This window comes from Xenopus laevis, chromosome 2S (genome assembly GCF_017654675.1).
Source record: "Xenopus laevis strain J_2021 chromosome 2S, Xenopus_laevis_v10.1, whole genome shotgun sequence".
NCBI classification, from domain to species: domain Eukaryota; kingdom Metazoa; phylum Chordata; class Amphibia; order Anura; family Pipidae; genus Xenopus; species Xenopus laevis.
In genome coordinates, this window is record NC_054374.1 from 164,749,245 (window position 1) to 164,767,930 (window position 18,686).

Genomic DNA, 18,686 nt, shown 5'->3' on the forward strand with positions numbered 1-18,686 from the left:
GGAATTTCATCCATGCCGGGTGAAATAATTTTCTCATCACTAGTAACAAGTTATTATATAGGGTCCAGACATTCAGGGCAACCAATGAGACGATTGCTTTCATTATTGTGCCAATGGAGACAGACCCTAAAGGGAATCACAGGGCAGATGAATTGATAAAATATGATCTTTTCCCTTAATAGAAACAGCATATTGGGGAGCGACCCAAACAATTTAGGGTGATGAGGTGTCTTTTCCATAGTTCAAGGGAAACAGTATGGCAGCTCCACACATATATATATATATATATATATATATATATATATATATATATATATATATATATATATATATATATATATATATATATATTGAATAAAGTGCCCCCTATTGAGAAATAGGGATAGAGAGAGAGAAATCTATACACAGGAGGAATGCTGGGGGCTCAGTAGGGGAATGGATTAGTAGTGGTACTTACCAAGAGTGCTGTAATATATGTAAAACCAGCAGCAGTGATGAGAAGGATTGGAATGGACCAGTCATCCCAGTGACCTGTTCTGTTATATAAAAACCTAAAGCAAAACAGATAATGGAAAACCTCAGTAATCAGATTATTCACAGACTGAACACATCACATTTATGGCTGAAGTATTCCCACATTGTACTAACCTGGGGGCTTCTTATTGTTCTGAATGGGACAGACATGCCAATCATAGAAATGGTCCATTTTCAGCCCAATAAAATCATCAGGACTGGGAGTTTCAGCTGTTCCCATTCAACTGCATAAAAGGTGGCAGGGGCAGGTTTATAAACTGGTGCCCAATGTGCCATGAAACTAGCGGCACACGGAGCAGTGTCAGACTTCAGTGTTCCTCAGCAATGTCCACCTGTCCTGCAACTGTCATACACAGTCTGGTTGAGATTGATATGAAGCAGTGACAGGTACAGAAGAGCATTTCATGTGCCTCACTTCTCCCTGCCATTCAAATCACCCACATGCGCCCGTTTCTTCTCTATGAATTGAAGTTCTCTCTTCTCTCTCTCTCTCCCCTCACTCTCTTCTTTTCCTCTCTCATTTTCTCTCTCCCTCCTCTCTTTCACTTCACTCACTGTCCTCTCTCTTTCCTTTTCTCTCCTCTCTCTCTGTCCTCTAACTTTTCTTTTCTCTCCTCTCTCTTTCTATTCTTTCTAGCCTCTCTCTATCTTTTTTCTCCCCCCCGCTCTCCTTCTGTCCACTCTTTTTCTCTCCAACCTCTCTCTCTCTTCCTCTTCTTCTCCTCTGTCTCTCACCTCTCTCTCTTTCTGTCATCTTTCTGTCTTTTTCTCTCCTCTCTCTTTCTGTCATCTCACTTTCCTTTTCTATCCTGTCTCTTTCCTGTTCTCCCCTCTCTCATTTTCTCTAATCTCTCTCTCACCTTTTTTCTCCTCTCTCCTCTTCGATCCCCTCTCCTCTCTCTTTGTCATCTCTGTCTTTTTGTCTCCTCTCTATCTCTCTATCTCTCTGTCCACTTTCTCTCCTCTCTCTTTAATTTTCTCTTCTCTCTCTCTCATCTTACTTTCCTTTTCTCTCTTTCGCTGTCCTTTCACTTTCTCTCTCCCCTCTCTCCTCTCCTCCTCTGTCGTTCTTTTTCTCAAATCAAATGAACTTTACTGGAAGGACCAGATACATTGAGCATTGCCAGAGCAGGTAGAGGGGTGAAACGGGTGGGGTTAGGAGGAGGCAGTTTCTGGGAATAGAGGAAAGTCTGGTCTCTCCCAGTCTATGACCGTCTCTTACATATTGTGCAGCTATTGCTACTGTCAGTAGGAAGTGGATTTTCCTCTCTTCTTTTATGGATGTGAAGTCCGGGATGTGACTGGAGAATCTCTAGAAGTGTGGTTCCCTCAGTACTGATTATTTGGGGCACGAAGTGGGCCTCATCCTCCACTGCCTCCTGGTCACATCTCTGGCACAGTCTGTTCTCTCTGGGTCTGTAGTTCTGTCTGTGCCATCCCAGTTTAATCTCCAAGTTGTGGGCCCTCAGTCTGTAAACACTCAGTATCTGTCTGTCTTTGGGGTTCTGTAGCCTTTCCAGATATAAGGCCAGTCTGTACTCTCTCCCCAGTGATTGGTAGATGGAAAGTTTCTGGGCGTTTGATACTTCATTCCTCCAATCACAGACGTATTGTTCTTTAGATTTGAATATGGTTTGTGTTACTTGGCCTTTTGTCAGTTGAGGGAGTCTTGGGTGGGCAGGGTGCTGATGAGTTGTTTCAGAGTGCATACAGGGGTTAATGACCACACAGTTCACTTGAAATAGAATGTCCCTTCCCCAGAGCTCTACCAAGCAGCACTACCTTTCCCAAAAGTACCTCTCCGTTTGGAACTTAGCAGCCGCTCCCACGTAGCAGGTAAATGAACAAGACCTGTCCTCAAACCGGGGCCCCATGCTTGTACCCTTGCCAGTATCCTCCCTTGGGTGTCTCACTCACCGGGGTGCTCACAGAGACAGTCACACTGGAGATTACAGGAAGCTCTGCAGCAGGATCAATCTCACCAGTGGCACCTTTCTCCACCTGAGTCTCTGGCAGTTTGGCAGGGAACAGGCTGGGCTCTCTCTGTACTTCTACAGATGCAGCAGCGTCTCTGCACTCTTGGACAGTCTCCCAAAAACTGATTCTGGCTGGATGATGCATCATATAATCCCTGTTAAGCTCTGTTGGAGATCCTGTACATTTGGCTCCAAAGTCAGGCACTCCCCCTCTACCAAGGATGCACTAGGGCGCCCAGCCAATCAGATGGCTCTCCAGCCTGTAACGGAGCTTGATGATGTCACAGACATGGGGAAAAACAGGGGAAGGATTTGTCTGATCCCCTACATTTGATTTCTAGGCGAAGATAGGTATAGCTGTCAGTGCCACTCGGTGCACAGTTGTTTAATGTCTCTCTTTCTCCTCACTTTCTTTTTGTCATCTCTTTGTCTTTTTCTCTCCTCTCTCTCTCTCTCTCTCTCTCTCTCTCTCTTTCTCACACTCTGTGTCCTCTCTCTCTCTTTCTACCCTCTCTCTCATTTTCTCTCTCTATTTGTCATCTGTCTTTTTCTCTCTCTCTGTCTCTTTCTTTTTCTCTCCTTTCTTTATTTTTCTCTCCTCTCTCTCTCGCTTTCTTCTTCTCTCCCCTCTCTCTCTTTTTTCACCTCTCTCTTTTGGGCCTCTCTCTTTCCCTTTCTCGCTCTACCACTCTCATCTTTTCCTACTCTCTGTGTATCCCTACTGACTCATAACAAAGGTATACCCATTAGGCATGTTGCAGTTTTGTATCTAAAATAGCATGTGGACTTATGCACATGTAACAAAGGGAATGAATCAATATTGGGTTGCTGGCTGAGATCTATCAAGAATTAAAGGGGTGGTTCACTTTAATTTAACTTTTAATATGTCATAGAATGTCTAATTTTTCAAATGGCCTTCATTATTTATTTTTTATAGTTTTTTTTTTTTTTTTAATTATTTGTCTTTTTCTTCAGAGCTCTTTCCAGCTTTCAAATGGGGGTCACTGACCCCATCTAAAAACAAATGTTCTGTACGGCTACAAATGTATTGTTATTGCTACTTTTTATTACTTTCTATTCAGGCCTCTCCTATTCATATTTCAGTATCTTATTCAAATCAATGCATGGTTTCTAGGATCCAAATTACCATAGCAATCAGGCTGCTGTAATTACTAACTGGAGAGCTGCTGAATAAAAAGCTAAATAATGCAAAAAAAAAAAAAAACAATTGCAAATTGTCTCAGAATATCATTATTTAAAGGTGAACAATCCCTTAAAGGAGAACTAAAGCCTAACTAAAGACATAGCTAGAAATGTTGTACATTATGTTTTTGTGCTTTTGTACCAGCCCAAGGCAACCACAAAAGATCTGTGTCTCCAAAGATGCCCCAGTAGCTCCCCGTCTTCTTTTCTGCTGATTCACTGATTCACATGCTCTGTGCTGCTGTCACTTACTGAGCTTAGGGAGCCACTCACAATATACAGTACACATAGAATAGAAATGTCACAATATAAGGCTGATTAGTAATTAATACACATAATTACTACATGGCAGCACAGAAACCAGTGCAATTAGCATCAGAATTGAATAATCAGCAAACCTGTAGCATCAGCTTATATTACAGCCAGGGAAGCTCATTTTCTGCTGGATAATTAGTGACGAGCCCTAAGCTTAGCTTCTCAACAGCCAATCAGAGCCCACTGAGCATGTGAGTGTCACAGACACTTTCCAAGATGGTGACCCCCTGTGACAAGTTTGAAGTCCTGGATCATTGCTGCTATTGACAAGCTGGTACAATAAGTTCACTATATAATATATGCCATTTTTAGACACATTTATTTTTAGGGTTTACTTCTCCTTTAAACAGCCATTTAGCTGCACCCTGACCCCAGCAATCACATCCTACTGCAATGAAACCCAGGGGCCCAATTATTTTCCTGTTCCACGGATATTGTCGTGCCGTTACCCTACATTGTTTCTTTGCCAGTCAGGTTCATTCCCAGCAGAGACAGATTGAGATTCTAGCAGATTACTATAAATAAGATGCACAAACAGATCAGCGAGTACATTATTACCCAGTTCCATAAATTAGCACACTAAACACATCTCAGCATTGTTGTCATTCCCTATCAGGTGCTTTTCTACACTCTTGGCAAAGTCTGTGTCACAGCTGCTGTTCTCTGTATTAATAGTAACATCATCCCTCCCCCGGCGCTCAGAAACTGCCCCCCGGGGGTAATTCCTCCTGTGATGAAAGGAACATTGGAAGGCAAAACAAAGCAGCCGGATGACTTCAGCAAGAGGAAGCGTGAGCCAATATGGGAAATAAATTAGGATATTATAAAGGTATTTATGGTATGGTATTCTGCCTTTTTCAACAGGATTCGCCCGAACCTAATCCAAATTTGCATATGCAAATTAGGGGTGGGGAGGGAAATCATGTGATTTGAGGAAGTAAAAATGTTTTCCACTAATTTGCATATGCAAACTTGGATTCAAATTCGGTTTGGTATTCAGCCGAATCTTTCGCAAAGGGTTCGGCTGAATCCAAAATAGTGGATTCAGTGCATCCCTAATATATTCTTAAGGTGGCCATACACGGGCAGATAAAGCTGCCGATATCGGTCGTTTGGACCAATTTGACAGTTTATCTGCCCGTGTATGGGGACTTCCGACAGTTTGATTTTTAACCGACTGACCCGTCAGAGCCCCTTGGCACATCGTAATTCGATCGTTCGGCCATACGGCCGAACATTCGAATTATCCCCGATATAGCCCTGCCGTTAGTGGCCAACAAGAGGATCTTTGAGTCTATGGCCAGCTTTACAGTACAACAGGTACGGGACTTGTTATGCTCAAAAACTGGGGTTTTCCAGACAGAGGATCTTTCTGTAATTTGGATCTTCATACCTGAAGCTTACTAGAAATTCATGTAAACATTAAATAAACCCAATAGGCTGGATTATTTATATCTTAGTTATAAACAAGTACAAGACACTGATTTATTATTACGGAGAAAAAGGAAATCCTTTTTTTAATCATTTGGATTATTTGGATAAAATAGAGTCTATAGGAGACTGCCCTTCTGTAATTAAAAGCTTTCTGGATGGTGGGTTTCCAGATAATGGATCCCATACCTGTATGAAATGAAAATATTGGTCAGGTGAGTTTTTATACAATGATATATTGAAATTGACCATTAGTTAGTGTCTTAAGTTGGCCATAGATGTTGAGATTTTTAAAAGATCAGATCCTCATAGTGAGACCACGATCTTCTCGGAACGATCGTACGAATTTACCATCAACTAAAAAGACCAATTTGCCAGGAAAACAAAGGGGAGCTGCCTGCTTGGCCCTGCAAACATAGATACATGGCACTGGGGCCGACAAAGATTTTTTGACCTGGCCGATCAATTTCCTGACAGATGTCGGCCCGAAAAATCGTAAGATGTACGATCGTTCGAATCCCACTAACCGCATGATAATTTCGAAGGATTGGTCGGACTTCCCTAAAATCGGTCGTTCGGCAAGAAGAATCGTTGCGTCTATGGGGAGCTTTACTGGGCCCTCTACAACTGCACTTCTGCATTAAACGTGCAAGGTGTTCCTTGCTTGCATCAGCTCTGGGTGCCTTTGGATAATTTGCTTCCAGTGATTCTACTGCCTGTCAGCATTAGCAAACCGAGCCCCAGTAGTAGGGCATTTTGTGCTTTCAAGCCCCCTTGCAGTATAAAACAAGAATACAGATGTATGAAATCAGATTGTTTCAACAATAGATCGATCAACAAACTCATTGTCACACCCCGAATCTCACTTTGTTTTACCTTCAAGCTAAGAAGACTTTCTCTAGTTTGTGCCAAGCACAGTCAACATTCCCTGGAAACCCCAAGTGAAGGCCTTTTACTTACCAGTTAAACTCATTGTAGTCATTATGAACCTCCCACCAGAAATAAAACCAGGTGAGTGTGAGGAAGAAGGTAAATGTGAGGATCACAAACCACAGGAGCTCCCACTGTTGAAACAAAGAAAGACAGGCAATGAGGATTGGCATGAATATTAAAAAAAAAAGCCATTCCATTGGGAGATAATTGGAAGAAAATGTGTGTGGCAAAAATCTTACTAATCAATTATCTCTGAAGTTTTCCAGATACAGCAGAACTTAGTAGCAAATCCTGTGCCAAGATAACAGGAGTCTGTTGTCTCATACCCGGACATTGACTTGTATAAAAGGTTATTTAAAACAAGGCCCTATCTAGAATACTCGGTTGAGTATTGGTCTTCAAAAGGGAAATTACTCAAATAGAGAAAGTACAGAAAAGAGCGACCAAGCTCATAAGAGAACTAGAAGAAATGGCCAAGTTAGGATGCCATCCCTATGTAAAAATATATATGGAACCGATATAATAAAGTCCGATTGCTTTATTCAGCAATATATTTATAAGCATAGCCCTTGAGAAGGTTTTTGCAGTGAGCGCTATAAAAGTTGTTGAAATTTCCCTGTAGAAGTGCTACTGAGCAGAATCATCAAGGCCACTAATACTATTACTCTAAATGTAACTGAATCCAAGGTCTGGTCCAATTGTCCTTCTAAAGGAAGTTTTTGTCCCATTATGAGGCAAACTGGAGACAGCTTCAGATAGGTTGAAACTACTATTAACTTTATTCTAGGAAAAAAGAAGAAACCTTGCAGAACGAGAGAAGGATTGTTTATGTTGGTGACTATACTGATCTGACCTGCAACAACTTGATCTGAAGTCTGACCCACTGCACCCTGTCCTACATAAAACAGTCATTGAAAAATGAGAGGGTACAACAGGAATGAGAGAAAGAAAAACCTTTTTGTTACCGGCTACTTGTATCTGTCTTTATATTCCAGCAGCCAGTCAACACCTGTATTTGAAGGTATCATTGGACACCCGACTCACTGCAGGACTCTGTTTTAGCCCAGCATTAAACCTCTTAGGAGTAACTGATTAAGTATAGTTGGACCGGAGCCCTAATTTTGGACATTTCAATGAACATTTTGCTGAAGCAGCAATGTTGAGTAACTACTCATAGCAGTGAGGAGAGCAGTAGGAAAGGCACAATAAACAGAACATGGTCAGAAACAGGAATGCTAACAAGGGGGCAGGAATGAGACAGGAGCTAAGGAACCAGTCAAGAGCTAAGGAACCAGGCAGGAACTGAGGAACCAAGCAGGGGCTGAGGAACCTGGCAAGAGCTAAGGAACCAGACAAGAGCTAAGGAACCAGGCAGAAGCTAAGGAACCAGACAGGAGCTTAGGAACCAGACAGGAACTAAGGAACCAGACAGGAACTAAGGAATCAGGCAGGAACTAAGGAACCAGGCAGGAACTAAGGAACCAGGCAGGAACTAAGGAACCAGGCAGGAACTAAGGAACCAGGCAGGAACTAAGGAACCAGGCAGGAACTAAGGAACCAGGCAGGAACTAAGGAACCAGGCAGGAACTAAGGAACCAGGCAGGAACTAAGGAACCAGGCAGGAGCTGAGAAACCAGGCAAGAGCTAAGGAACCAGACAAGAGCTAAGGAACCAGGCAGGAGCTAAGGAACCAGGAAGGAGCTAAGGAACCAGGCAGGAGATAAGGAACCAAGCAGGATCTAAGGAACAAGGCAGGAGCTAAGGAACCAGGCAGGAACCGAGGAACTAGGCAGGAGCTAAGGAACCAGGCAGGAGCTAAGGAACCAGGCAGGAGCTAAGGAACCAGGCAGGAGCTAAGGAACCAGGCAGGAGCTAAGGAACCAAGCAGGAGCTGAGGAACCAGGCAGGAGCTAAGGAACCAGGCAGGAGCTAAGGAACCAGACAGGAGCTGAGGAACCAGACAGGAGCTGAGGAACCAGACAGGAGCTGAGGAACCAGACAGGAGCTGAGGAACCAGACATAAGCTGAGGAACCAGGCAGGAACACAGAAGTGCCTGGAAATAAGATGTTTAGATCACAGCTACAAAGCTTAATCCCAAAAGACCAATAGCAAAAGGCAGACATATAAAGACCTTGGATGGCCTTTTCTGGAACCTAGACTTAAATAAGGTTGAAGGTGGAGACAACTAATTACCAGTAATAACTAATAAGCAGTTCAATTTCTGTGAATGCATGGAATATATTTGATAAGTCACATTTTGTGTATCTGTGGGATTTTATAGGTATGCACCAGGCCAGAGACAATCATAAAAAAAATCCAGTAGTATCCAGAATTCAATATACAGTCCTGAGTTGATCGATACTCATTTAATAAGGTCACCAAGTCCCGATACTCATTTAATAAGGTCACCCAGTCCCAGAGAGCTATTACATTGTGTCCTTGCTGTAATCAACTGATTGCAATCTAGGGAAACATCCACATTCTCATCAAGATATAGGATCTAACGAGCGAGAAGGGCAGAACATCATTATTGGCAAGTGTTGCTTGATGCCATAATCTTGGTACTGACGCACAACTGGTTATCATACAGATATAATAACACTGGTTGGTGAGTAGCCTATGAACCTATCTGGCCTTGTTTTTTTTTGTTAGGATTTCTGTTCATTTTCATTATAGAAAACAAGCAACTAGTAAGATGAGAAATAAACATAAAATAAACAAATTGAACATAAATCATAATAAATCATAATATTACAATTAGCATAAGCATGAATCAATAACACTGAATTACTGCATTCAAAGTACCTTTTACAGGTATAAAAACCTATAGGCTAGAATATAATAACGTATTGTTATATATCTATGGAACAATTAAGAATATTATTGAATTTAACTCTTTCTTCAGAGTCCAATTTTCCATTTAGTTTAAGAACTTAAAACAATTCTGTAGACTTTCAACTCTATAACTAATTGCCTCATTAGTATACAGATTATTTAACTCAATTAAAACCTCATTTAAAGAAGGTAAATATTTTTCTATCCACTTTTTAAATATAACTCTCCAAGCTCCGGCAATAACCAACTTTATAAATTTAGAAATATGGGCAACATTAAATTCTTTGGATTTTCGTACTAATAATGTTAAATCTAAAGAGCTAGTGAACCCTAAAAGGGCGTCATGAGGAGTGAAATCTTGGAATGTAAGATATTCATTTTCAATATCTGTCCAAATTTTTTTTATTTCTTTACATTCCCAATATCTGGCCTTGTTTATCAATTAGAATAGGGATGAGACTTACAGGAATGTGGTAGGTTTTAGAGAATTGGGGAGTTACTGGGTGGTTTGACTACTAGGATTGGGGTGTTCTAAAATATCTTGATATTTAGCTGGGAATTCTGGGAGGCCATCTGCATTCTCTGATAGACCATGTCCAAGTTAAGGAATAAACATCTACACATATAGGGCAATACTGCATAGAACTGCATTTACAATCATCATTGCACTGCATCAAAATTGCATTTGGGTTGCGTTCTCCGTTAAATCTAAAACACTGCTTTATGACTGCATTTTCCCAGACAAAAATGCTATTGTACTTGCAAATCCTCTTACATCAGACAGAAAAATAAAAAAAAATTTACCAACGTAGAATAACAAGGGAGACCACAAGAGCAGCCCCTACGGTGCCTGTGGTCAATAGATCAGCTTGTGTTGCTTTTTACTCAACCATATGTTCTGCTCTTAGGCACAAAGCCTTCTAAATGGATTTTTAATAGAGCAAAATGATCTTGGGAGTATCTGGCGACCTCGTTGGGTTTTAAAAGGCTTTTCCTAAGAAAATGTTTTACACAGTAAAGCCTTAGATGGACACTGTTTGCCTAGATAGACTATCTTGCCTTGCCATTTCATCCAGTATAAAAATAGCATCCATGCTGGAATAAATTCAATCAAAGCACAGACAATGCAAGAATAAGCTCACTGAAGCTCAAAGGCACAAAACAATAGCAGGGAGAATAGAGAAAAGCCAATCTAATTCTCTGCTTTTTTTTTTTTTTTTTTAAATAATTTTTGTGATTACATATACAGCAACCCTCATAAAACATCCCTTCCCCCAACAGCTCCTACTACACATACAGGCTTATCTTACCCCTTGGGTGGGGAAAAAGGGGGATACAATTTGAAGGGTTTGAAAAACGAAGTAGACCATCTAGTAGTTGGTTCAGGACCAAATGAGGCATCAGACTATGACTATAGTGTCAGTATGAGTATTAACAAAGTCATAATGATAAAGACACTATGAACGGATAACCAAGGACATGGTGGAACACCGCTGATGACATGAGGAATGGAGAAAAGGAAAAGAAGGAAAAGCAATTAGATCGCAATGAAAACAGACTTTTTTAAGGACTCTGGAGAAATCAATACCTAAAGTTGGAAAAGATATACAAATGATCTAAATGAAAAAGTGAATGGCATAAATGGATCAGAAGATTCCTTAACACTGAGGATAGGGACAACAAAGAGCAAAGATGGCAACAGATGCCCCACCACGAAGGTTAATGAAAGGCAGAGGACTAGGTCAAAAGAAGAGGGTCATCTGATGGAGGATGACAATGGAGAACCAAAAATGATCCGGATGAGGCAGCAAACTGATGAAGGCAAGAGGAGCCCTACAAGAGTGAATATCAAAGGCAAAGAGGGACACTGAGGAATAACATACTGTAATCCTACAGCTGGACAATGACTGAAAGACTTGAAGGGGCAGAGGATGCAAGATGCAAATAATATGATTAAAGAATTATGAAATATGCTACACAGAGGCAACATGACAGACCCAATCACAAGAACAATGGTTAAAGTGGACAATGATAATACAGGCAATGAAGACAACTATACAACTGATGGTTTTGAGAGGACCAGCATGAGGGGGCCAAGATGTAGACAAATGAAAGAATGATTATGAAAGGAATGGTGGGTTTGTATTAAAAGGTTGTTTCTTGCAGAAGCCAACACTGAAAACACATAAATTATACAGAATGGAGCTCCTCCGCCAAGTTTGCATTGCACTGTTAAAAAAAGATTAAGAACCGAATGAGAGCACTTGAAGGTTTGCACAGTAACACTTCACCTTGACATTCAACAAGACAAGACAAGGGAAAACCTGTCAACATGAGCACTGAAGCACAGCCGAAAATCATTTTGCCTAAAGCTGTCCGGTGCCATCACGTTATGATAGACGGCAAGGTTGCGGCAGGCTTATTTATCACGTCTCAATGAAATGAGCACTGAAGGGAAAAAATCCATTTCTCTAGAAATGTGTGTATCATTTTTTACTCTGGTTTAGATAGTTTGCTGTATTACATTCACTGATAGATTCCCAAAATCTGACAGGGTTGTGAGATAAATAAGGAAAACAATAGCTGATCCGAAACTGCACCAAAAAGGCCAGAAATGGACACAGTACTTGGAAGGCATTGATTCAGTGGCATAACTACAGTGCACCAAGTTCCCCTACAAATAAATCTTCCCGTAAGACTCCGTCCACTTCCCACCCTGCGCCAATCTGCGCCCCCTTCCCTGCCGCAGGAAAGAGAGTGGCTGGGGAGGGGTTTTTTGTTGGCTATAGAGGAAGAAGACTTCGAAGTCCAGGCCCCCCCTGTATTCATAATCATTATTGATCTTTTTATATGGAACCAGCAAATTACTTAATTTATACTTAATTTAATATGAATATATATCCAGATACAATGCATTCACATCAAGGGTTGCAGAAGAAATAAGGAGAATGTAAAGAGACCTTAGCAGAGGCCCCTAACCTTTTTTACCCGTGAGCCACAATCAACTGTAAAAATAGTTGGGGAGCAACACAACCATGAAAAAAAGTTCCCGGGCTTTGCCAAATAATGGCTGTGATTGGCTATTTAATATCCCCTATGTGAACTGGCAGCACACAGGAGGATTTGTTTGGCAGTACAACTGGTTTCTATACAACCAAAACTCTTCTCCAAGCCTGGAATTCAAAAATAAGCATCTGCTTTGAGGCCACTGGGAGCAACATCCAAGGGGTTGGAGAGCAACTTGTTGCTCATGAGTTACTGGTTGAGGAACTGCCTTAAGATCTAAAGGCTTGGAAGAACAATGGACACAAAATTGATAGAGACAAGACTATTGGAGAACACAGGGTTCCTTGAGTGAGTATCACTTGGCACCTCCAAACAACTAAAAAACCTTAGGCTGGTTCCACACTAGCAGCCAAGACAGACCATTTTAATCATTATGAAGCAAAATGATTGTTGACAACCAATGTAAAAATATATTTGGTGTTTGGCTAAACACAGCTCATTGGTCCGATACAGTTGACCATGCAACTGCTGAAAGACCAGTTCTAGAATATGTTGACCAGATTGGTGATTAGCAAATATAACACTATAGGCAAATATTTGAGCTATAGAACATGAACCTCTCAGGAGACAAAGAATATAAGATATGCCCAGATAAATCAGTTTAATGAATAGGAGCAGAACAAGCAAGACCACAGCTCACTCAATGGGGGTGGACCAACGGGGGTCAACCACGTACAAAGGGAAGAGCTGCTCGTCATTACAATGGTTGGGGTGTTGTTTTAGCCCCTTTAAAATCAGGATAATGAGCACCTTTAACTACAGAGCATACGGCATACGAGAGGGAGATAATGGTTAGGTCAGCAAGATATTGAGGAACTTCATGGAGACAGAGATTATATCTAAAGGGCAATGAGAAAAAAAAGGATTAGTATGAGAGAAGACCATTTGGATGGATGTTCTGGAAAGACGGATTCGGAGAGGTCACATCTATATTTAGGTTGGAATAACAGAGCAAATGACTATGAAAAGTGTTTTTGTACAGGATTTGTGCTTAACGGGAATTCATTAAACAGATCAAAATAGAAGTTTCTCTAATCCCCTACTGTGAAATGATTAAACATGATGAACTGAATTGTAATTTCTACTGGTTAAGGAGACAACATGGACTATTAAATGAAGTGATAGATTACAGACCAGCACCAGCAAGCAGGTTAATACCATAAAAATGAACGTAGCACAAGCTCAATAATGAGAAATTCCAGCTCGGGTATCAATCATATGGCTGTCTGGACTTCCACAGATAAATGAATAGTGAGGATAATGGGAGGCTGCTGGTTTTTAGAGGGTCAGAGTGGCAACCTGTGGGGTCTGGCAAATGCTATAGATGCCACAGAAAGTCACTATTTATTGGGCTAATGGTCGGCACGTTTTACTCCATACATTGACAAATGGAGTAGATGATGCTTAAGGACACAAGAAGATAGCAAAAGATTAAAGGGTACAGTAGAAATCAAAGTGTGACCTGAGAAGATAAAGACAAGGACAGTTTTTAATCTATTGGGTTGAGATCTGTTGAGGGGTTATAGGAAAAGAACTCTGAACTGCTCTTTCATCTATGCAAAGGTAAGATATAGTGATGTGAAAGGATGTGGGAACCTCCAACAGTAAATAATGTAATGCTGGATAGTTTTATACAGGTATGGGACCTGTTATCCAGAATGCTTGCTTCCAGATAATGGATCTTTCTGTAATTTGGATCTTCATTCGTTACTACTAGAAAATCATGTAAACATTAAATAAACCCAATAGGCTGATTTTGCTTCCAATAAGGATTCATTATATCTTAGTTGGGATCAAGTACAAGGGACTGTTTAATTATTCAAGGAAATCACTTTTCTAGGCCAATAGGCTTATTTTGCTTCCAATAAGGATTCATTATATCTTAGTTGGGATCAAGTACAAGGGACTGTTTAATTATTCAAGGAAATCACTTTTTTAAAAATTTGGATTATTTGATTATAATGTAGTCTATGGGAGACGGCCTTTCAGTAATTTGGATCCCATACCTGTACATCAAGGAAAATCCAGATTATAATCCTTTAGCTACTGCAGTTCCTTCTATAAAATCATAGGAGTTATGGTTGGAGTTCACAGTTTTATGCGTTTCCCCAATTCCAGATAGGGATTAAACAGGGGTGTAACTATAGAGGAAGAAGACCCCACAGTCACAGGGGGGCCCGGGGAACAGGGGGCCAGGACTGTGGGGTTGGCTTCCTCTATAGCTAAAAAGAACTCTTACCCAGCAGCACTCTTACCTGCGGTGGGGTATCAGAGAGCAAGTCGGCATGGGGCGGAGAAGTAGGCGGGGTCGTGGCAGGGAGTGGGTGGAGTCAGGGTGGGGAGTGGGCAGAGGCAGGAAGTGGGCGGGAGGATGGGGATGGGAGTGCGCTGGGCCCCTTTGAAGATTGTTTTGCAGGGGGATTGGCGCACTATAGTTACACCACTGGGCGCACAGACTTTCTGCATTGCCAGGGACCCCCTTATTACCTTATAATCACGGCTCTAGACTCCTGATGAGACAAAACTGACACCAAGAACATCACCAAGAAACTACCTAATAAATTGCTGCCCATTTAAAGGGGACCTGCCACTTAAACATCAAAAGCTGCATAACGAAAGTCCTTTGCAAATTAAACATGGAACCCAATTTCTTTTTTTCATTAACACACCCATACCTGTTCTAAAAGTGTTTAAATATCTGAGCTGTCAATCAAATATTATCTGCTCCGCCTCTATGCCTGAGGCAGTCAATTACTTTCACTTTCCATTCCGCAATTCCTAGATGTCACTGCCCTCCTCACATTCCCCCTTCCCTCCTTAGCCTCTATAATTGTGTAGGGCACTGCACATGGGCATTAGATTGCCAATTTTAGTGCATACACAATATTTTGGGGTGCTACACAATTTGTCTTAAAGGACCAGTAACATCAAAAAAAATTTTTTAAAAATTCGTTAGTATACATTGACAAAAAAACACCAAGACAAATTAAACTTGAAATTAACAAAGTCTTTCTTAAGAAAAAGCTTACTGAAACTCTGATTGCGCTCCTCTTCAGAAAAGGCGACAGGGCGATGATCCATCGTGCGGCACTCGATTTCTCCTCCCTGCCGTCTATAGGAGATAGCCATGGAGCTACGCACGATGGATTGTCGCCCTATCGGCTTTTCTGAAAGTTAAATATGTCTTGGTGGGTTTTTTTTCCCGTTATATATAAATTTAAAAAAAAAATTTTTGATGTTACTGGTCCTTTGATAAATTGCTACAAAATGGCACCCGCCTGTCATTGTGTAATTCCAAGACTGAAGGAAACAACATTTAAATAATAAATATGGTGTAAGTACAGTTTATTTTGCTCAACTAAAATGATAGAAAATAATATGGAATTATTTCTCAAGTGACAGGTCCCCTTTAAAGGACAAGGAAAGTTAAACTAAAGTGGGCAGAAATGTTGTACATGATGTTTTGTGCTTCTGTACCAGCCCAAGGCAACCACAGCCCTTTAGCAGTAAAGATCTGTGTCTCCAAAGATGCCCCAGTAGCTCCCCATCTTCTTTTCTGCTGATTCACTGATTCACATGCTCTGTGCTGCTGTCACTTACTGAGCTTAGGGAGCCACTCACAATATACAGTACACATAGAATAGAAATGTCACAATATAAGGCTGATTAGTAATTAATACACATAATTACTACATGGCAGCACAGAAACCAGTTTAATTAGCATCAGAATTGAATAATCAGCAAACCTGTAGCATCAGCTTATATTACAGCCAGGGAAGCTGATTTTCTGCTGGATAATTAGTGACGAGCCCTAAGCTTAGCTTCTCAACAGCCAATCAGAGCCCACTGAGCATGTGAGTGTCACAGACACTTTCCAAGATGGTGACCCCCTGTGACAAGTTTGAAGTCCTGGATCATTGCTGCTATTGACAAGCTCAAACTTTAGCCTCGTGCAATAAGTTCACTATATTAAATAGGACATTTATAGCCCTATTATTTTTTAGGGTTTAGTTCTCCTTTAAGGGAAGTTGGGGTCTTGTATTTTTTTTTTTGGTTTTCTTTTTGGTCCATCTGCCAGTATCTAGATTCTCAAAATCTATATATAATTTTAGCTACAGGAAACCACACGTTCATTCTGTTTCAGAATAAAGACAATAATTCTTTCAAATTCACATTTGAAGGATTTCCCGAGGCAGCCTATACTCTAAATCACTCTCCCGGTGAGAAAATATGCACTTTATTCCCCCTGACTCATTAACTCCCCTGTTATCCCTCTCTCATCCTCTCTATCTGTATCCGACTGTGACAGGGAAATAAATACATTGCACTCACTGTGGTTGGGAAAAGAACCACAAATTCCACACAAAAGCTTTACACAATAAATCAAGAAAAGCAAAACCTTTGAAGAATATTTTTACACTTTAGCGGATCAAAAGCAAAAGGCTTTCTATGGAACCTCCCTCTACATTTACTGCACATTCTCAATGGTTTTAAAGTCGTTCATAAATGCTAATTGTAACATAAATGCTAATTGTAACATAAATGCTAATTGCAACATAAATGCTAATTGCAACATAAATGCATAAATTGCAACAATTTGTCTTTTGCCATTTCCTTTTCCAACTGCATCAGAAATCAACTCCAGTTCCCATAATGCCTTGCAAACGCCTCTGCAGTGTTAAAGGGGTTGATCACTTTTGAGTTAACTTTTAGGGGCAGATTTATCAAGGGTCGAAGTGAATTCGAGGGAATTTTCTAAGTAAAAAAATTGAAAATTCGAAGTCATTTTTTGGATAATTCGACCATCGAATAGGATTCTACGACTTCGAATTTACTTAGAATTCAATTAGACGTAAAATAGTTTGAATAATCGATAATCAAAGTACTGTCTCTTTAAAAAAACTTTGACTTCAATAGTTCGCCAAAACCTTCTAATGCAAGTCTTTACACATCGAAGTAAAATCGGTCGATCGTACGCTAAAATCGTTGATTCGAATGGCCCAATTCGTTAAAAAATCGTTCGACTTCGATATTCAAAGTCGAAGTATTTGAATTCGATGGTCGAATTTCGAAGTATTTTTTAATTCGAAATTCGACCCTTGATAAATCTGTCCCTTAGTTAACAATCAAAGGTCGAATTTTAGAATAATGTGATTTTTTTTTTTAAAAAAAACTCAATAAACTCCATTTCATTCACAATTCGAATGGTATATTATTTATGAAAAATTTGAACACCTAAAATCTGATCGAATAGTACTGACCCGTAAATTCGAATGAAAATTCAAATTTTTTTTTCTCCCATTGGAGTCTATTTTTACAGCGAAACTTGGCTCTTAACATCTTCAAAATAGTTCCAGGGACCTCTGCCATTGACTTCTACATGAACTCGGCAAGGTTGTAGGTGGCGAATATTCGAATTAGAAACGGTTTCCGGGGTCGAGGCGTGATAAATCTCACATTTCAATTCAAATTCGAAATTCTGAGTTTGGACCAAAAAAAAATAAAAAATCAACTTTACCATTGCAACTTTAGTAAATCTCCCCCTTAGTATGTGTAGAGACAATTTGCAAATGGTTTTAATTATTTATTATTTGTGTTTTTTAAGTTATTTAGCTTTTTTATTCAGCAGCTCTCTGGTTTGAAATTTCAGTAATCTGGTTGCTAGGGTCTAACTTACCCTAGCAACCACACATTGACATGAATAAGAGACTGGAATATGAATAGGAGAGGCCTGAATAGAAAGATGAGTAGTGGCAATAATGATACATTTGTAGCTTTACACAGCATTTGTTTTACATGGGAGTCAGTGACCCCAAATAATTAAATGAATAAAACAAAACAAAATTTGTCGCCGGGCGACTAATCTCCCCGAATCTGCCTGTGTGCCCTGACCTTAAGAGACAAAACTATGTTTAGAAATCACTTTAAAACCACTGGAAAAATGTAAGTAATGTATATTAGAAAGTTGGTTGGAATTATATTTCCTGCATGCAAAAACAAAAAAAAACTATTTTGAGTGGAGTTTCCCTTTAAGGCTGTGAGAAGTATTCAGCACCCTGGAGAGTTCCTGAGGGTTTCAGCTTAAGTCTCAAATATAAGCAACACCCAAATTCCAGAATTCTGACTCGGGGTCAGCTTTCTCTATAGAATTAAAATCCCCCAGCAGAGAGGTACCAGGCCCCTCCAATTTTTTTATTTGGCGGGGGGCTGACGCGGTCCTGTTTCGCCACTGAAAAATCTAATTTTAATTGGAAATAAAGCTTTATTTCCAGCTGTGCCTATTTCAGGCTGGGCTGCTCAACCAGATGCACGGGAAATACAAACAGAAATGCGGCTCAGACCCAGACTAATTAGTACAATGTTCAGAGTCAGAACTGAAACCTTCATGCGGA

The 18,686-nt window shown here is 40.4% G+C and overlaps 1 protein-coding gene across 2 annotated transcripts in view; it reads right to left on the reverse strand.

The window, feature by feature from the left end:
• The window catches only part of gdpd5.S (glycerophosphodiester phosphodiesterase domain containing 5 S homeolog), a 127,382-nt gene that overhangs the window by 34,152 nt on the left and 74,544 nt on the right, over positions 1–18,686 (reverse strand). For both annotated transcript variants that reach the window (XM_018250411.2, XM_041584618.1), the window contains exons 3-4: positions 6,420–6,523; positions 458–551 (exon numbers count right to left, since the gene is read on the reverse strand). In XM_018250411.2, the coding sequence (XP_018105900.1) occupies positions 458–551; positions 6,420–6,523 (198 nt within the window). The remainder of the gene's footprint in view (positions 1–457; positions 552–6,419; positions 6,524–18,686) is intronic.